Here is a 14,686-nt window from a genome sequence, read left to right as displayed (position 1 = left end):
CTTCCTTCACAGCAGGCACTTGCACACAGCTCACAATCACAGCCTGATCCCTATTATTATAAATACACACGTCTCTGGTAATGTTTACTGCATTAAATGCCATAACTCCCCTGCATGTTTGATCCCAGCTGACTTTCGATCTGTAGGAAAGACTCGTTCTAGTGGGTTGGGAGAATGTACATGTGACATTTTTAGGGGAAAGTGTGTGCGTGTCTGGTGGTGCGTTGCATTTGTCCCAATTTCCCGTTCAAACTCTGGGTGCTCATTCTTTGTTTTATGGGTCACCCACATAGAACAGGTCAATACAGTGTGTTGCCATTTTTCTCCGAATGGCACTACTTCTATGCTCTTATATGGGTCTATTAATAAATGCAGTAGCTCTGAGATTGTGTTTGTCTTTGCATTAAGGGAGGTTTATTTGATTTTCTTGCATGGATCAACAATTTTGCAGTGACAAATAGTCTAGATGAATATGTATAGGGTGAGGAGTGTTTCTCTATTTCTCTGTTCCTTCAAAGTAAACCTTCACAAAAACACAACACGGCTTCAATCAGACAGAAAGACGTGTGCTTAGTTGTTTGTTTGCTAGTTTGTTGGTGAGGCTGGTTGACTAGCATGATAATTCTGGTGAAGTAGATCTGAAGTTTATTTAGTGTGCATGGGTGTGTTTGGAAATGTGTTTGTATATCATTCACTAATTAAAAACAGCTTACTTCACACAGCTTCTTCCTTTTAGCAAATATGTGAGTGTGTGTTGCAGTATGTATTGGCTGTCTGGGAAGCACACAGCGTATGGCAAGAAAGCCTTGCTAGCTTTCATGCCCCTGAGGTGTCTTCACCATCCACACATGCTCACAACCATCCCTTGTGATGCCACAGTGCAGATGATGTCTGCTTTCTCCATAAACGCCTTCACCTCCCATAGATAGGTTCTCTCGGGTCCCCATGCACCATTCACAGTCTGGGAGTTAGAAAGTACGTCAGCTGGCTAATTCACACCAATCCCAGGTGAACGACCTCCTTTGGAGAGCAGCTATAGAGATTATATGTATGTGAGCGAGTGTCGTATTCAAGCACTCCTTTCAGATAAAAGTTGAGCGCTGCAGCATCCAAACATAACCTATTTTAAACATAACACCAGTGATTAACAACAAAATAAATGCCATACTAAAGACAGAAAAGTAAGAAAACCTTGCTGGAAAAAACTGGTTACACCAGCTTATGTGGTCAAGCTAGTTTCTTGCAATTTTAATGTGGTATGTCACCTCTTCAACATAATCAAGAAGGTCCTTGAGGTTAAAAACCAGGTGCACCTGCTGTAGTCCAACAGATAAACCATCTTGACCATCTTGGACCAGCTAATGACTTATATGGACAAGCCTTGTCCAGCTAGAAATAATGTAAAAGGTTTCCTTCCTATTCACCAGCCACAACAACTTCTACCTCATTATAACCATAACAATCAGCTAGCATGCCAATCTGTGTTAGTTTGTGTAACAATAGCTGGTTTGTTGCTGGTCCAATGTGGTCCAACAGTTCAAATCATCTTGATCAAGATGGTCTAACATGTTGTAAGCTACTGTGTGCCTGCCAATAGTCAAGCTGAACAGAGATCATCTAGACCTGTTTATAACCAAAAGTGACATTCCTAGCTAAAAAACAATGTCAAATTGGCAAGATTTAAGAAGCTGGTTTCCATTCTGTTTTTCCAGTAGGGACCTTGGTGGTGGGCAGCATTAAAAAGCGATTCCCAGCAACATATGAGTACCAGCAGCCAGGATTCTGTCATTTCCCTCACCAGCATGTAGTGCAATGTGCAGATATATGACTAATGAACATTAACACTCTTTCATTAGAAGAATGCTCATTTATCTCATGTCCTCTCTCCCATTTCTCCCCCCCTCTCTCTCTTTCTCTCTCTCTCTTTCTCACTGCCTCATTCTCTGTCACATTCTCATCCCTCACACCCTTACAACACTTCACTGTCTTTCTTTATTCTTCATCTTTCCATTTGTCTTCCCATCAAATCTCTCCTAATCCTCTTCCTCTCACGCCATCATTCTATGCATTCTTGCGGTCTCCTTGTTATTTCATCTCTCCCTCTCTTTGTCTCTTTATTTTTCTCTCTGGTCTATCCCCTCTGCCTCTCTGTCTTCTCCATCTCTAGTCTTTGTTTGTCCTGGGCCTCTGTTAAGGGTGCAGGCAGCAAGTTTGCTGCAGGAGGCTGAGCATCAGTCAGGGGCATGGTGTAAGGATCCCCTGCAGTCTGGTGACCGTCTTTACGTCATGCCCTGGACTCCGTACCGTACAGACATGCTGTTTGAGTACGCCTCATGGGAGGACTTCAAGCAGAATCGAGCCACAACTACCTACAAGTGAGTGAGGACCACATCTTGGGACTAGAACCAAGAACCATCCCCAAATTTAGTCTTAGTCTGAAACATAAAACTTTTTCAATAGGTCTTTTCAGAAACTTAGCAGCGGGAATGGACCCTCATGATCAGAAACAATTTAAATGGGTTCTTGATTTGCAATATGGTTAATGGATTTAAAGACTTTAAATTTCAAAGTGAAATGTGCCATTACTGTATCACCAGCTTCACCCAATAAATCGCAAAAAGCATGATTTTCAAACAGTTCTCAAACTAGAGGGTGCAAGATGGTGCCGGAGGGGCCCCAGTTTAATACATTTTATAAAATACATTAATCATAAATATGTAATTAAATCTATGTAGGCTACTAACCAACAGCACTACATTGTATCATGTTTTGTTTTGTTCAATTCAAATGGTTTGTTTGAGATTGTTTTATGTCATGCATTTTCTTTGGGGGTGCCACAAAGGGATACACCCTACACGTGGGGTAGGGTGTCACGCTAAAATGTTTGAAAACCACTGCCATCGCTGTTTTGCCTATTCCAGTCAGGTCATTAAAAGGAAATGCCACTACTTGAAATAATCCAGTATGTATAGTAGCTACTTAGCACGATAAGTAGGTTTAAAGTACTCTGCACTGGTGGCATAAAATGACACACTTTCCCTCAAAAACTTGTCTTATGGCATCAGTAGAACTTATAGGGGTTATACCTGTAGGGGTTTTGATTTCTTTTCAGATCACAGATTTTGGGAAGTGTAGCACAGATTGTTAGGTTTATTTATAGGAAGTTATCTTGTCAACTGCGACACCTCTCAAATGTCAAACTCTTCCCTCGCAGGCTGCCAAATCGTGTGGATGGAACAGGCTTTGTCGTGTATGACGGCGCTGTTTTTTACAATAAGGAACGTACACGCAACATTGTAAAGTATGACCTGCGCACACGTATCAAGAGTGGAGAAGCCATAGTCAATAATGCCAACTACCATGACACTTCTCCATACCGTTGGGGTGGCAAATCTGATATTGACCTTGCGGTGGATGAAAATGGACTATGGGTTATCTATGCCACAGAGGCCAACAATGGAAGACTGGTGGTCAGCCAGGTCAGTCACAGAGAATAGCACATTTAAAAGCTATTGGATTTCAAATGAGATCAGAATTTCTGTTGCATTTTTCAAAACTGTGCAGTAATCAAGTCATATCAAATTAACAAGATGGAAATCCAAACCTTTTTTTTCTTTTCACTCTATTTCAGGTTAACCCCTACACTCTGCGCTTTGAGGGAACGTGGGAGACTAGCTTCGATAAGCGTCTGGCATCCAACGCCTTCATGGCATGTGGCGTCCTATATGCCGTACGCTCCGTGTATCAGGATGATGACAGCGAGGCGGGTGGAGATCTGGTGCTGTACGCCTACAACACCAACCGAGCTCGAGAGGAGCCCGTCAGCATCCCCTTCCCCAACCCCTACCAGTATGTCTCCTCTGTGGACTACAACCCACGAGACAACCAACTTTACGTCTGGAATAACTACAACGTGCTACGTTACCCCCTGGAATTTGGCCCACCGGACCCCACGGCTGGTAAGTGACAGAGATAGAGCGAGATCAGCAGGGAGCTGTGAATAACAGACAGTTTGATCTGTTAACGTCAACGTTCTGATAGCGCTCCCCTCTGCGCCTTCAATACATTTTCTTTATGGTTTAATTAGCAGTGGTCATTAACGTTTTGTCAGATCAGAAAAAGATTTCTAATCAATTATTTATTCTCTCATTCCTGGCATGAACATTCTCTCCTTCTGTTTCACGTTCAGTCTTGTTCTCAGGGGGACTTTGGGAACGTATAGTCATGCATTAAAAACTCACAAACGCTCCTGCTGCTTTTGTTATCTTCTAACAGACTTTTTCATTTTCCATTTGTGAGACGCATCAAACGTTTAGGCTTTTCTTTTGTTTTGTCTTTCTCATCTTCTTAAAATATCCACCCATGTTCTCGTTAACTCTGTAGGGGTTCTAACAAACGTTTCTTTGCCTCTTTCACTCTTGTTGTTCCTCTTTTGATCTTTCTTTGCTATCTGACTCGCTCAGGTCCACTGACCACCATCCAGATGAGCAGCAGCAGCACCACCACTCCTGCAAGACCTGTCACTTCCAGCTCCATCCCCATCACCATGCGACCTTTGCCACCTACTGCTCACCCGATAGGTGCCATTAACAAGGCGCCAGACTTGAGGCCCATCACAGCCACTGTTCCAGTGACACGCAGACCGTTGCGGGTCCCACCTCAAGGCCCTGAACTACAGGGTTGCGAAGCCCGTGTGGCCCGAGGGGTACAGTGGCCCGCCACACAGAGGGGAGAGACAGTCGACAGGCCATGTCCTAAGGGATCACTAGGTGAGTGACAGAAAATCGTGTGACTTTCTAATTAATATTTAAGTATGATTTTAGGTAATTTTATGTATGCAGTGGAGCGTTTAAGTGTGATCCGTGTAGCACAGTATCCTTACCAGGTACATAAATTACTATTATAATTTTTCAGTCCTTACTGAAAGCAAAATGCTGTTCAATGTCTATGTCAACTGTGTTTTTGCATTGTTATGCATTATTTTACGGAGTTGAAAATATGATGAAGAACTGATTATGTTATTCTTTGCTCTACAAAGGATGTAAACGCCATACAAACACTTCATGTGAATCACTAAATCTTTTTGAATCAGTTCTTTGTCTGGATAATCTGATTCGAAGGACTGATACCAGCATGCATGCTGAGCTGTGAAGCTGCATGAAAATACTGTATAGCATCACTTAAAAAACAATGATGTAGCGTTTTGCTACTCACTGAACAAGTTGCTTCCTACTTTCTTCAAGTACTGTCACGCTAATAAAAACTGTAATTAGGTTAGTAGCATCCAACTTTTAGTAATTTGCTCCTCCACACTAAATAAATGTTGCTTGACGCCTTAATGCGCTGCACCTGGTAAGAATGTGTCGTAATGTTCCCAAGCCAAAGGGAATCATGGGATTGCAGGAAGGAAGTGTGGGTGGTGTCGTTGATGAAAAGGTCACGCAATGTTTGTTGAGACAGCTTTTTATGGCAGCATTTTTTTGTCTTTGGTCTACACCTGTACTGTGTAAGCGCCTGCACACATCTGTGCATGGGAATGTGCTCCTTTGTTTCTTGCGTGCACTTATGGTATGTCCGCATCTCTATAGCTGGCGGTGCCTCATGGGATTGCAGATAAAAGGCAGTCCCATGCAAATAAAGGAGAGATTTTCAATCTCAGCATGGGTTAGCCCACAGAAACTGCAAAATTAAAAAATGAATGTCTATACACGGTACAAATGACAACCCCCCACACGCACATCCCCCCGCACAACCGCTGCATCAAATACATTTTTTCTGTCATGTAAGAATTATCCCCACCGCGTTAGCGTCTTTAACCAATCAGAGACAAAACAGCACCTTTCTCCTGTCACCTTTTTACTGATGTTAAATGACAGACAAGTTAATTTGGAAGCGGCTTTAATTGGTGAACGTTGGCGGATCTTTCAAAAGCAATGTATTGAGGAAGGAACGCAGACAGAGGGGGATACAGATCTTGCTCTAATCCTTCATCTCTCTCTCTCTCTCTCTCTCTCTCTCTCTCACTTCCGGTGTGATTGTTGGGGTGAGCGTGTGTGGACAGAGTGGTGCGAGTGCGCTTGGATTTCTGTAAGTGAATCTTTTTGTTTTCTGGCTTTTTCTTTGTTAGTTGTTTTTTTGTGTGTGTTTGTTTAACGTTATAGTTGTTTTGGGCCGCGTGCAACCTGTTTATCGGGAGCATGACGGCCCCGCGCTCGCAGTGCTTGGGTTCATTGACCCGGCGCCATGGGGTTAAGGTAGCATCCGCGTATAGTGTAGAGGAATGCTGCCTAGCAGTGGGGGTTGTTGTCGGGCATGAAAGTATACTGTCTGCCTCCAGGATGAATAACGCTACTGTTATATTTCTTAGTACTGTTGAGAAGGCTAATGAACTAGTTGAGACAGGGATTGTTGTTGATGATCTTTTTATTCCTGTGCTTCCACTTTCTACACCATCAAAGAAAGTCACATTGTCTAATGTACCGCCGTTCTTAAGTGATGAGATATTGTTTAATGCTTTGTCTCGTTACGGCAAACTGGTCTCTCCCATTAAAAAGATCCCTATCAGTAGCGGATCACCTTTACTAAAACATGTTGTTTCGTTTCGGCGTTTTGTTTACATGATTATGAATGATGATGTTGAGCTAGATGTGTCTTTGCACTTTCGGGCTGATGAGTATGATTACATTATTTACGCAACTACTGATAAAATGAAATGTTTCAATTGCGGGAAATCTGGTCATCTTATTCGTACTTGTCCCACAAAAAATGTAAACAAACCGTCAGCTGATGTTGACGCTGTCGCCGTCAGAAATGACGTTGTCGCTGAACCTGCTGTAGCAGGACCGTCAGATGAGATTCCGGGTGTGTCAGAGTTAGGAATAGTAAATGACAAGAATGATGCTTTACCTGCGATAACGGCAAATGGTGCTCAAGAATTAGCGCCTCAAAACACAGTTTCAAGTGTTGAAGTGTCTAATGTTCAGGCGGAGGTAGCCGCTTGTAAGACCCCTATGCATTCAAATGATGCTCTCAATAATGATTCGCAGGCGGCTGTGAGCCAATGTGAGGGTAATCGAATGGAAGCAGAACAGGCAGATTTTAAAGTTCCGTTAAAAAGAAAGAAGTCTGGTAAAGTTTTAATTTCCAGACATGCAAAGAAGGCTGATATAATGGAGTTAAGTGATCAGGATGAAACTGAAAGTGAAAGTGAATCTTCTGATTCAAGTGTTAGTCTTTCACAGAGCGATTTTTCTGAACGTCATTATGAGGTAGATGACATTAAATTGTTCCTTAGAGCAACTAAAAATAAGAGAGGAGTGAATGTTAATGAATATTTTCCTGACACAAAGCAGCTTGTTGAGAAAACAAGATGCTTTATGATGGAAGGCTCCTTTACAAATAAAGAGGTTTACAGACTGAAAAAGATAGTAAGAAAACTTAACTCTGAGCTTGATAATGAGGACTGTGAGAAAGCCTAATCCCATGTATTTTAGTAGTGTGCTCCTGTGGGCAGGGATTTTTTTCTTTTCCTTAAGTATGTGTCATGTTAATGTTGCTACTCTAAATCTGAATGGTGCTAGAGATATGCATAAAAGAGCTGGTTTATTTGAAACAATTTATCAGAAAAAAATTGATGTTACCTTGTTACAAGAAACACATACTGATTCTAATAATGCTGCTGATTGGGCAGTAGAATGGAATGGAATTACTGTGTTAAGTCACAATACTTCACTTAGTGGTGGAGTTGCCGTTCTTTTTGCTAAGAGTTTTAGCCCAAGTTCTTATCAGGTTGAAGAGGTTATTAAAGGAAGACTTTTGAAAGTAAGGGCCTCTTTTGAAAATGTTGTTTTTGTTTTTATTTGTGTATACGCACCAACTTCAGCTGTTGAAAGAATTTTGTTTTTAAATTCTTTGTGTTCTGTTTTGCAGAATGTTGGTGTTGATGAGTATTTATTCTTGGGTGGTGATTTTAATTGCACAGAGTCCATTTTAGATAGAAATCACATTGAACCCCATTTACCTTCACGTCAACGCCTTATTCAGCTTTTAAAAACGCATGAATTAATTGATATTTGGAGACAGTCTAATGGAGAGCAAAAGCAATTTACTTGGTCTCATGTTCGTGATAACACAATTTCTTTGGCAAGACTGGATAGGTTTTATGTTTTTAAACATCATTTTAGTATTGTTAAGAGTTGTTTTATTACCCCATCATGTCTTTCAGATCACAGTATGGTGCAGTGTTGTATCTTTGTAAACTCTATTAAGCTAAAGAGTGCTTATTGGCATCTAAATATCACTTTATTAGATGATAAGTGTTTTAAAGAAAGTTTTAAACATTTTTGGGATGTTTTTAAAACAACAAAGGATTCTTTTAGAACACTGCAACAATGGTGGGATTTTGGGAAAGCTCAGATAAAACAGTTTTGCCAACAGTATTCTCAGAATGTCACTAGAGAGTTATCCCTGACTTTAAACACCTTAGAGACTGATATTTTAAAGTTGCAAGAACTGGCTCATTTGCCTGGAAATCAAATTGACGTAGAGGCTCTTATAAAAAATAAGAAAACTCTTATATCTGATATACTTGGGGTTAAAACACAGGGTGCTCTGGTCAGGTCACGTTTTTTAGGTGTAAACGAGATGGATGCACCCTCAAGGTTTTTTTTTTAGTTTGGAAAGAAAGAATGGGCAGAACAGGGTCATTCATGCTTTACGTTCAGAATCTGGAGCATTGTTAACTGATCCCAAAGATATTCGCAAGAGAGCAGTCTCCTTTTATCAGTCCTTGTATAAAAATGAACTTGGTCCAGATTATAACAATGATAGTGATTTTTTTGATGATCTTCCTCAAGTATCGGAGGAAGTCAATGCAAAGATTTCAGGTCCCTTGACAATGGGTGAATTGTATAAAGCCCTCCAAGGTATGCAGCCCGGAAAAGCACCAGGGATGGATGGCCTGCCAGTTGACTTTTATAAGTCTTTTTGGTCAGTACTTGGAGACGACTTGCTGGTGGTACTGAATGACAGTTTAGCCGAAGGGCTGATGCCGTTGAGTTGCCGCAGAGCAGTCTTGACTCTCCTACCCAAGAAGGGTGATCTGACAGATATTAAATGCTGGCGCCCGGTTTCCCTCTTGTGCAGTGACTACAAGCTGCTCTCTAAAGTTTTAGCTAATCGATTGGCAGAGGTTATGGACCAAGTTATACATCCTGACCAGACATACTGTGTCCCTGGTAGGTCAATCTTTGATAATGTTTCACTAATCAGGGATATTCTTGATGTCTCTAAGATGTTAAATCTGGATTGTGGCCTGATATTGTTGGATCAAGAGAAGGCTTTTGATCGCGTTGAGCATATGTATTTATGGAGAGTTTTACAAGCTTTTGGTTTTTGTGAAAAATTTATAGATCAGGTGAAAGTTCTCTATAGTGATGTTCAGAGTATTCTCAAGGTCAACGGTGGTTTGTCTGCTCCTTTTGGAGCTTGTAGAGGTATTAGACAGGGATGCTCCCTTTCTGGTATGCTCTATTCTCTGGCCATAGAGCCTTTGTTACAGAAAATAAGAACAAAACTTCAAGGTATTTCTTTGCCGAATTGTAATAGCAATTTTTTATTATCAGCATATGCTGATGATATTGTAATCATGATTAGCCAGCAAAGTGATGTACAGTTTTTATCTGAACTGCTTGGAAAGTTTAAAGTTTTATCTTCTGCCAATATAAATTGGAATAAAAGTGAAGCGCTATTAATAGGAAGCTGGAAAGATGGAAAACCACACCTTCCTGCTGGTTTATATTGGGGCAAAGAAGGTTTTAAATATTTGGGGGTCTATTTAGGCGATGATACAACAGTTAACAAAAATTGGGAAGGGTTAATTGAAAAAGTCAAAGGACGTCTTGAAAAATGGAATTTTTTGTCTACAAAATTGTCGTATAGAGGACGTATTTTAATTGTTAATAATCTGGTGGCGTCTTCCTTATGGCATAAGTTTGCCTGTGTAGATCCTCCTTTCCAATTGCTTTCTAAAATCCAGACTATTCTGGTGGACTTTTTTTGGGATAAACTACATTGGGTTTCACAAAATGTATTGTTTTTACCAAAGGAGAAAGGTGGTCAAGGACTAATACACCTTCAAAGCAGAATTGCAACTTTCCGTTTGCAATTTGTGCAAAGACTGTTAGATGGACCATCCATTTCTAGTTGGCGTGATGTTTCATGCCTGATCTTACGCAGATTCACAAGTTTAGGGATTGACAAGGCACTTTTTTTGATGGATCCCTTAAAACTGGATACCTCCATGCTACCGATTTTTTATAAGAACATTTTTAAAGTCTGGAGTCTCTTTGCTGTTCAACGACATGAAAACCCTTCTTCTCTGCATTGGCTACTGGAAGAGCCTTTAATTTATGGCTCCCGGTTGGATATAACAGACAAGTTATTTTTTCCTGGACTTAGTAAGTTGTTGATTGAACACAACATTGTTACTTTGAGTCAGTTACTGAACATTGTAGGGATGGATTTCAAGAATGAAGCACCATTAGCTCAACATTTGGGAATTAGATCTATTCGTTTGGTCACCCAGCTGCTCGTGAAATGGAAAGCAGCGCTTAAATCAACGGAAGTGGATTTGTTAAAAGAGTATTGCGTTGGTTCTCGATCTCCTGATCCCAAAGACTCCTTTCCTGACTTGTTTTTGTCTATAAATGTTGAGGGGATTACCTCTCCTTTTATTGAAAACGATGTATCTCTGTGTAGAGACTTTTTTTTAAGTACTGGTAAATCATTGTACAGGTCTTGTGTCTTGGTTTTTAGTAAAAAGGTTTTGGATGGGAAAGTTGATACTCCCTGGCGTGATGTTTTTAAACTGGATCAAAGCATAAAACCTGAGTGGAGGTCTTTGTACAAACCACCGTTGATCAAGAGAACGGGTGATCTGCAATGGAGAATACTCCATGGTGCCATCGCAGTCAATGCTTTTATTTCAGTTTTAAATTCTGAGGTTGCTTCTACATGTCCTTTCTGTCTTGATAGAGAAACTATCTTTCATGCTTTTATGAATTGTTCTAGGTTGCAACCTTTATTTCTAGTTGTAGGTGACATTTTTAGGAATTGTAATGAAAATTTCTCTTTGGAGACGTTTATTTTGGGGTTCAAATATGTGAAAGAAAAAAGACTTGTTTGTCAACTTCTGAATTTTGTTCTAGGCCAAGCGAAATTGGCAATTTATACCAGCAGGAAAAAGAAAATAGAACAAAATACAAATCAGAATATAATAGCCTTGTTTTCCAATTTGGTGAAATCAAGAGTTATGGTTGATTTCCTTTATTATAAGTCTGTTAATGATGTTGTTACTTTCGAAAGTATTTGGTGTTGTAATGAGGCTCTGTGCTCTGTTTTTGAGGGTGAATTGACGTTTATGCATATTTTGTAATAGTTTTTTTTTGTGTGTGTGTGTGTTTTTTTTGTATTGTAAGAGTTCATTGTCAATAGACTTTTGTAATAAAGGTGTTGTTAAAATTCAAATTCTCTCTCTCTCTCTCTCTCTCTCTCTCTCTCTCTCTCTCTCTCTCTCTCTCTCTCTCTCTCTCTCTCTCTCTCTCTCTCTCTCTCTCTCTCTGTCTGGAGCTGTTTGTGTTGTGGTTACTGGAAAGGCCTGTAGTTTGTTTGATCGCAGCATGCTGTCCTCTCTGTGAACTCGGCTAACTAAACAGCTCGACTTAACAGAAAATGAGGAGTGGCAGAAGGTTTCTCCCTCGAGGTGTTTTCTCAGCGTTCTGAGGTGATGCTGGGAAGCTCATAACTGGTGCGTGTGTGTGTGTGATGGCATTCATGTGTCAGCAAACTAATTTCCACACAGAGAAGTGTTTTTCATGGAAGCTTTCACGATGAGGTACTCAGCACCTCGTTTCCTCGTTCTCTCACTTTCTTTCGTGAAACAACCGTAGTCTTTAGTTTGAACTTTAGTTTACACTTATGTTTGTATTAGGGCTATATGGGCAATAAATGCAATCATTTTGCTGGCGATGTAATAACAAACCCAAGCCCCATAAAGGGTTATCTCAAATTTAAAGGTGCATTGTGTAACTTCTGGAAGGATCTCTTGACAGAAATGCAATATAGTATACAAAACTGATCAGTGATGTATAAAGACCTTGCAAAATCAACTATATTGTTTTTATTACCTTAGAATGAGACATTTTTATCTACATACACCACCGTGTCTTTATATTAGTTGCCCTAAGTGGACAAACTGCTCTACAGAGTGCATTTTGTCTATACGCTGGCTGCGTCCGAAAGCTTAGGCAGCTGACTTGTTGCCTCGCTGCCTAATGAGGGCAATGACTTCGGAGGCATGAAGGCACCTCCCAGCAATGCATTTGGACAGCCTTCATAGTCAGCGTCATAGTATTCTGTTTGAAATATAAACACAGAGCGCCTTTGTGATAACTAATCCCATATTGGAAAACTACAATAGTAATTTCTCGCTAGAAATGTAATTAAAAGGTGAATAAGGTGAAAAAATAACTTTAATTACACGAAATTTGTGCTTCTGGGGCCATTTGCACCAACTGTGCGTAAGTCACAACGTAGCTTAGTTACGACGTAAATGGGCACTAAGTTACAACTTACGTACTACTAAATGTTTTTGCGTTGCACCATTAAACTTTGTTTAAACTTAACAATATGTTGCAACTAAATATTTACGGAAGCCTCTGTCCATGAATAGCGGTCGGAATAAGATGTCTGCCAGATTAGGTCACATCGATGAGCACATAATTGATTATGAAGATATGCAAGTTCGTCAACGAGTTTTCAAGAACTGTTTTGTTTTCTTTGTATCCATCAATTAAAATAAGAATTCAGTGTTTCCCACAGGATTTTGAGGAGACTGTGGTGGTGATGACGTCACCCGGTAATTAGCATATATGTGACGTCATCATGTCGTGTTTGCGTTTGATCTAGTGTTGGCACCTGAAATATGTTTCACTTCTACTCTTTGATCTGTATCTGTATTTGATCTGTATTATATATCAAATTATATTTTAAGCCAAATTAAGCTGTTTTAAATAGTGAAATAAATATGTAAATGGGAGTCATGAAAATTCTATTTGTGGGGGCCAGTGTTGATTCTGTGGTGGGCCACCACAAATAAATAAATGTATGGGAAACACTGGAATTTCTTCATGACTGAAAATTTTCTTCCTGTTTATTTTCTCCTCCTTTTTTATGTGTGGGATAGATATTTTCAAATAAAAGTGTAATGTTTTGAGTTCGATAACGTTTGCTTTTAAGTCTTTTTTAACTTTCAGTTTAGGCCAGTCAAGAATGAGTTTAACCCTTTATGGGGCAAGTGACCATATTTAGTCACTTCTGCACATATTCAAAGTGCCCTCCCCCTGCCTTCATTTGAAGTAATAGAGTAATGTAGTTTTCTCTCAGCCGAAGGTGAAAAATATTGTTAAATTTTTTTAAAAGAATGTCCTGTAACATCCCCCATTAGCTTTCTGAGGTTAAAAATGAGATTTTCCAAAGATTTCAATGAGTGCCATATAAAGGGTTAAAATGATATGCTGTTCAGACTGTTTACCTATTAGAAGGCTTGTGATTGGGTTAAGAAAAATAGATGTCATTCTATGCGACAACGCATTACTTTACGGAGAGCTTACGGCCTACTAGCTACGTTGAGCGTATGAGCTCATTAAGAACAAATGGTGCAACCGAATAAAGTACATAGTTAGTTATAAACTAGCTAGTAGTTACTAAGCCTCTAGTTTGGACTATACGGCCCAGTTTAAGTTATGAACGACTGGTGCAACCCTACCCAGCTGCTTCCTTAGCCGCCATTTTGTTTTTTCAAACTCGACCACGATCGACCAATCACATTCTCCGTGCATGCCCACATGTAGAATTGTGGGATTGGACAATGAAGGCATCTCAGGAGACAGGAAGTAAACCTAACATTGGATTCGGATGTGCCTTGATGCCTTTAGCCTTGGAATGCTGCAGCTACCATAGCTTCTCATAGCATTTCGAAATGGAGTTTGATTGCATTTCACAATCTTACCGCTAGATGTCGCTAAAACACCATTACACCTTTTAACTTCAGTAACAAAATGATTTTAGTGTTGGCCAGGGGTGCATTTCCCAAAAGTATCGTTAGCTAACTATGGTCGCTGCTACCATTGAACTCTATTGGTAACAAAAGAACTTGCGACCACAGTTGCTTTCGGGAAACGCATCCAAGCTTGATCAATTATTATGTAACTGTTGTCAGGCTGTCTTTTAATATATTTCGCTTTAATTAAAACAAATAATAGCAGTGCCTCCTCAAGAAGTTTGATAAGAAAATAATAACTGGTATAAAAATAAAACAAATCTTGCAAATTATAAGATTAAATATTGTGTGATTCACTCATTTTCCTAAAGCACCACAGCCAATTATGCAAATTATACGGTGCATTCACACGGGGCGTAAGCGGTAACACTTCCAATTCACTTTTAATGGGTGATGTCATCCGTCGGCGCCGCGTCAGTGCCGTTGCTCGCTGCAGAAGTTGAACATTTCTCAACTTTCTCAACAAGCCTTACGTCAAGCGTTAACGCCCCGTGTGAATGTACCGTTACTGTATTAAAGCACCAATCCATAGCTTATTTGGAGCAAGTACATAAACAATCGATGTTT

General features: G+C 40.1%; 1 protein-coding gene across 4 annotated transcripts in view; it reads left to right on the top strand.

Annotated features, from left to right (window-relative positions):
* adgrl1a (adhesion G protein-coupled receptor L1a) overlaps nt 1-14,686 on the top strand; it is a 223,340-nt gene that overhangs the window by 171,255 nt on the left and 37,399 nt on the right. For all 4 annotated transcript variants that reach the window (XM_073856909.1, XM_073856911.1, XM_073856908.1 and 1 more), the window contains 4 exons: nt 2,168-2,375; nt 3,215-3,479; nt 3,632-3,959; nt 4,464-4,769. In XM_073856909.1, the coding sequence (XP_073713010.1) occupies nt 2,168-2,375; nt 3,215-3,479; nt 3,632-3,959; nt 4,464-4,769 (1,107 nt within the window). The remainder of the gene's footprint in view (nt 1-2,167; nt 2,376-3,214; nt 3,480-3,631; nt 3,960-4,463; nt 4,770-14,686) is intronic.

This window comes from Misgurnus anguillicaudatus, chromosome 19, assembly GCF_027580225.2.
Source record: "Misgurnus anguillicaudatus chromosome 19, ASM2758022v2, whole genome shotgun sequence".
Taxonomy (NCBI): domain Eukaryota; kingdom Metazoa; phylum Chordata; class Actinopteri; order Cypriniformes; family Cobitidae; genus Misgurnus; species Misgurnus anguillicaudatus.
The sequence above is the reverse complement of the archived record's forward strand: the minus strand, read 5'-3'. Positions and strand labels throughout refer to the sequence as shown.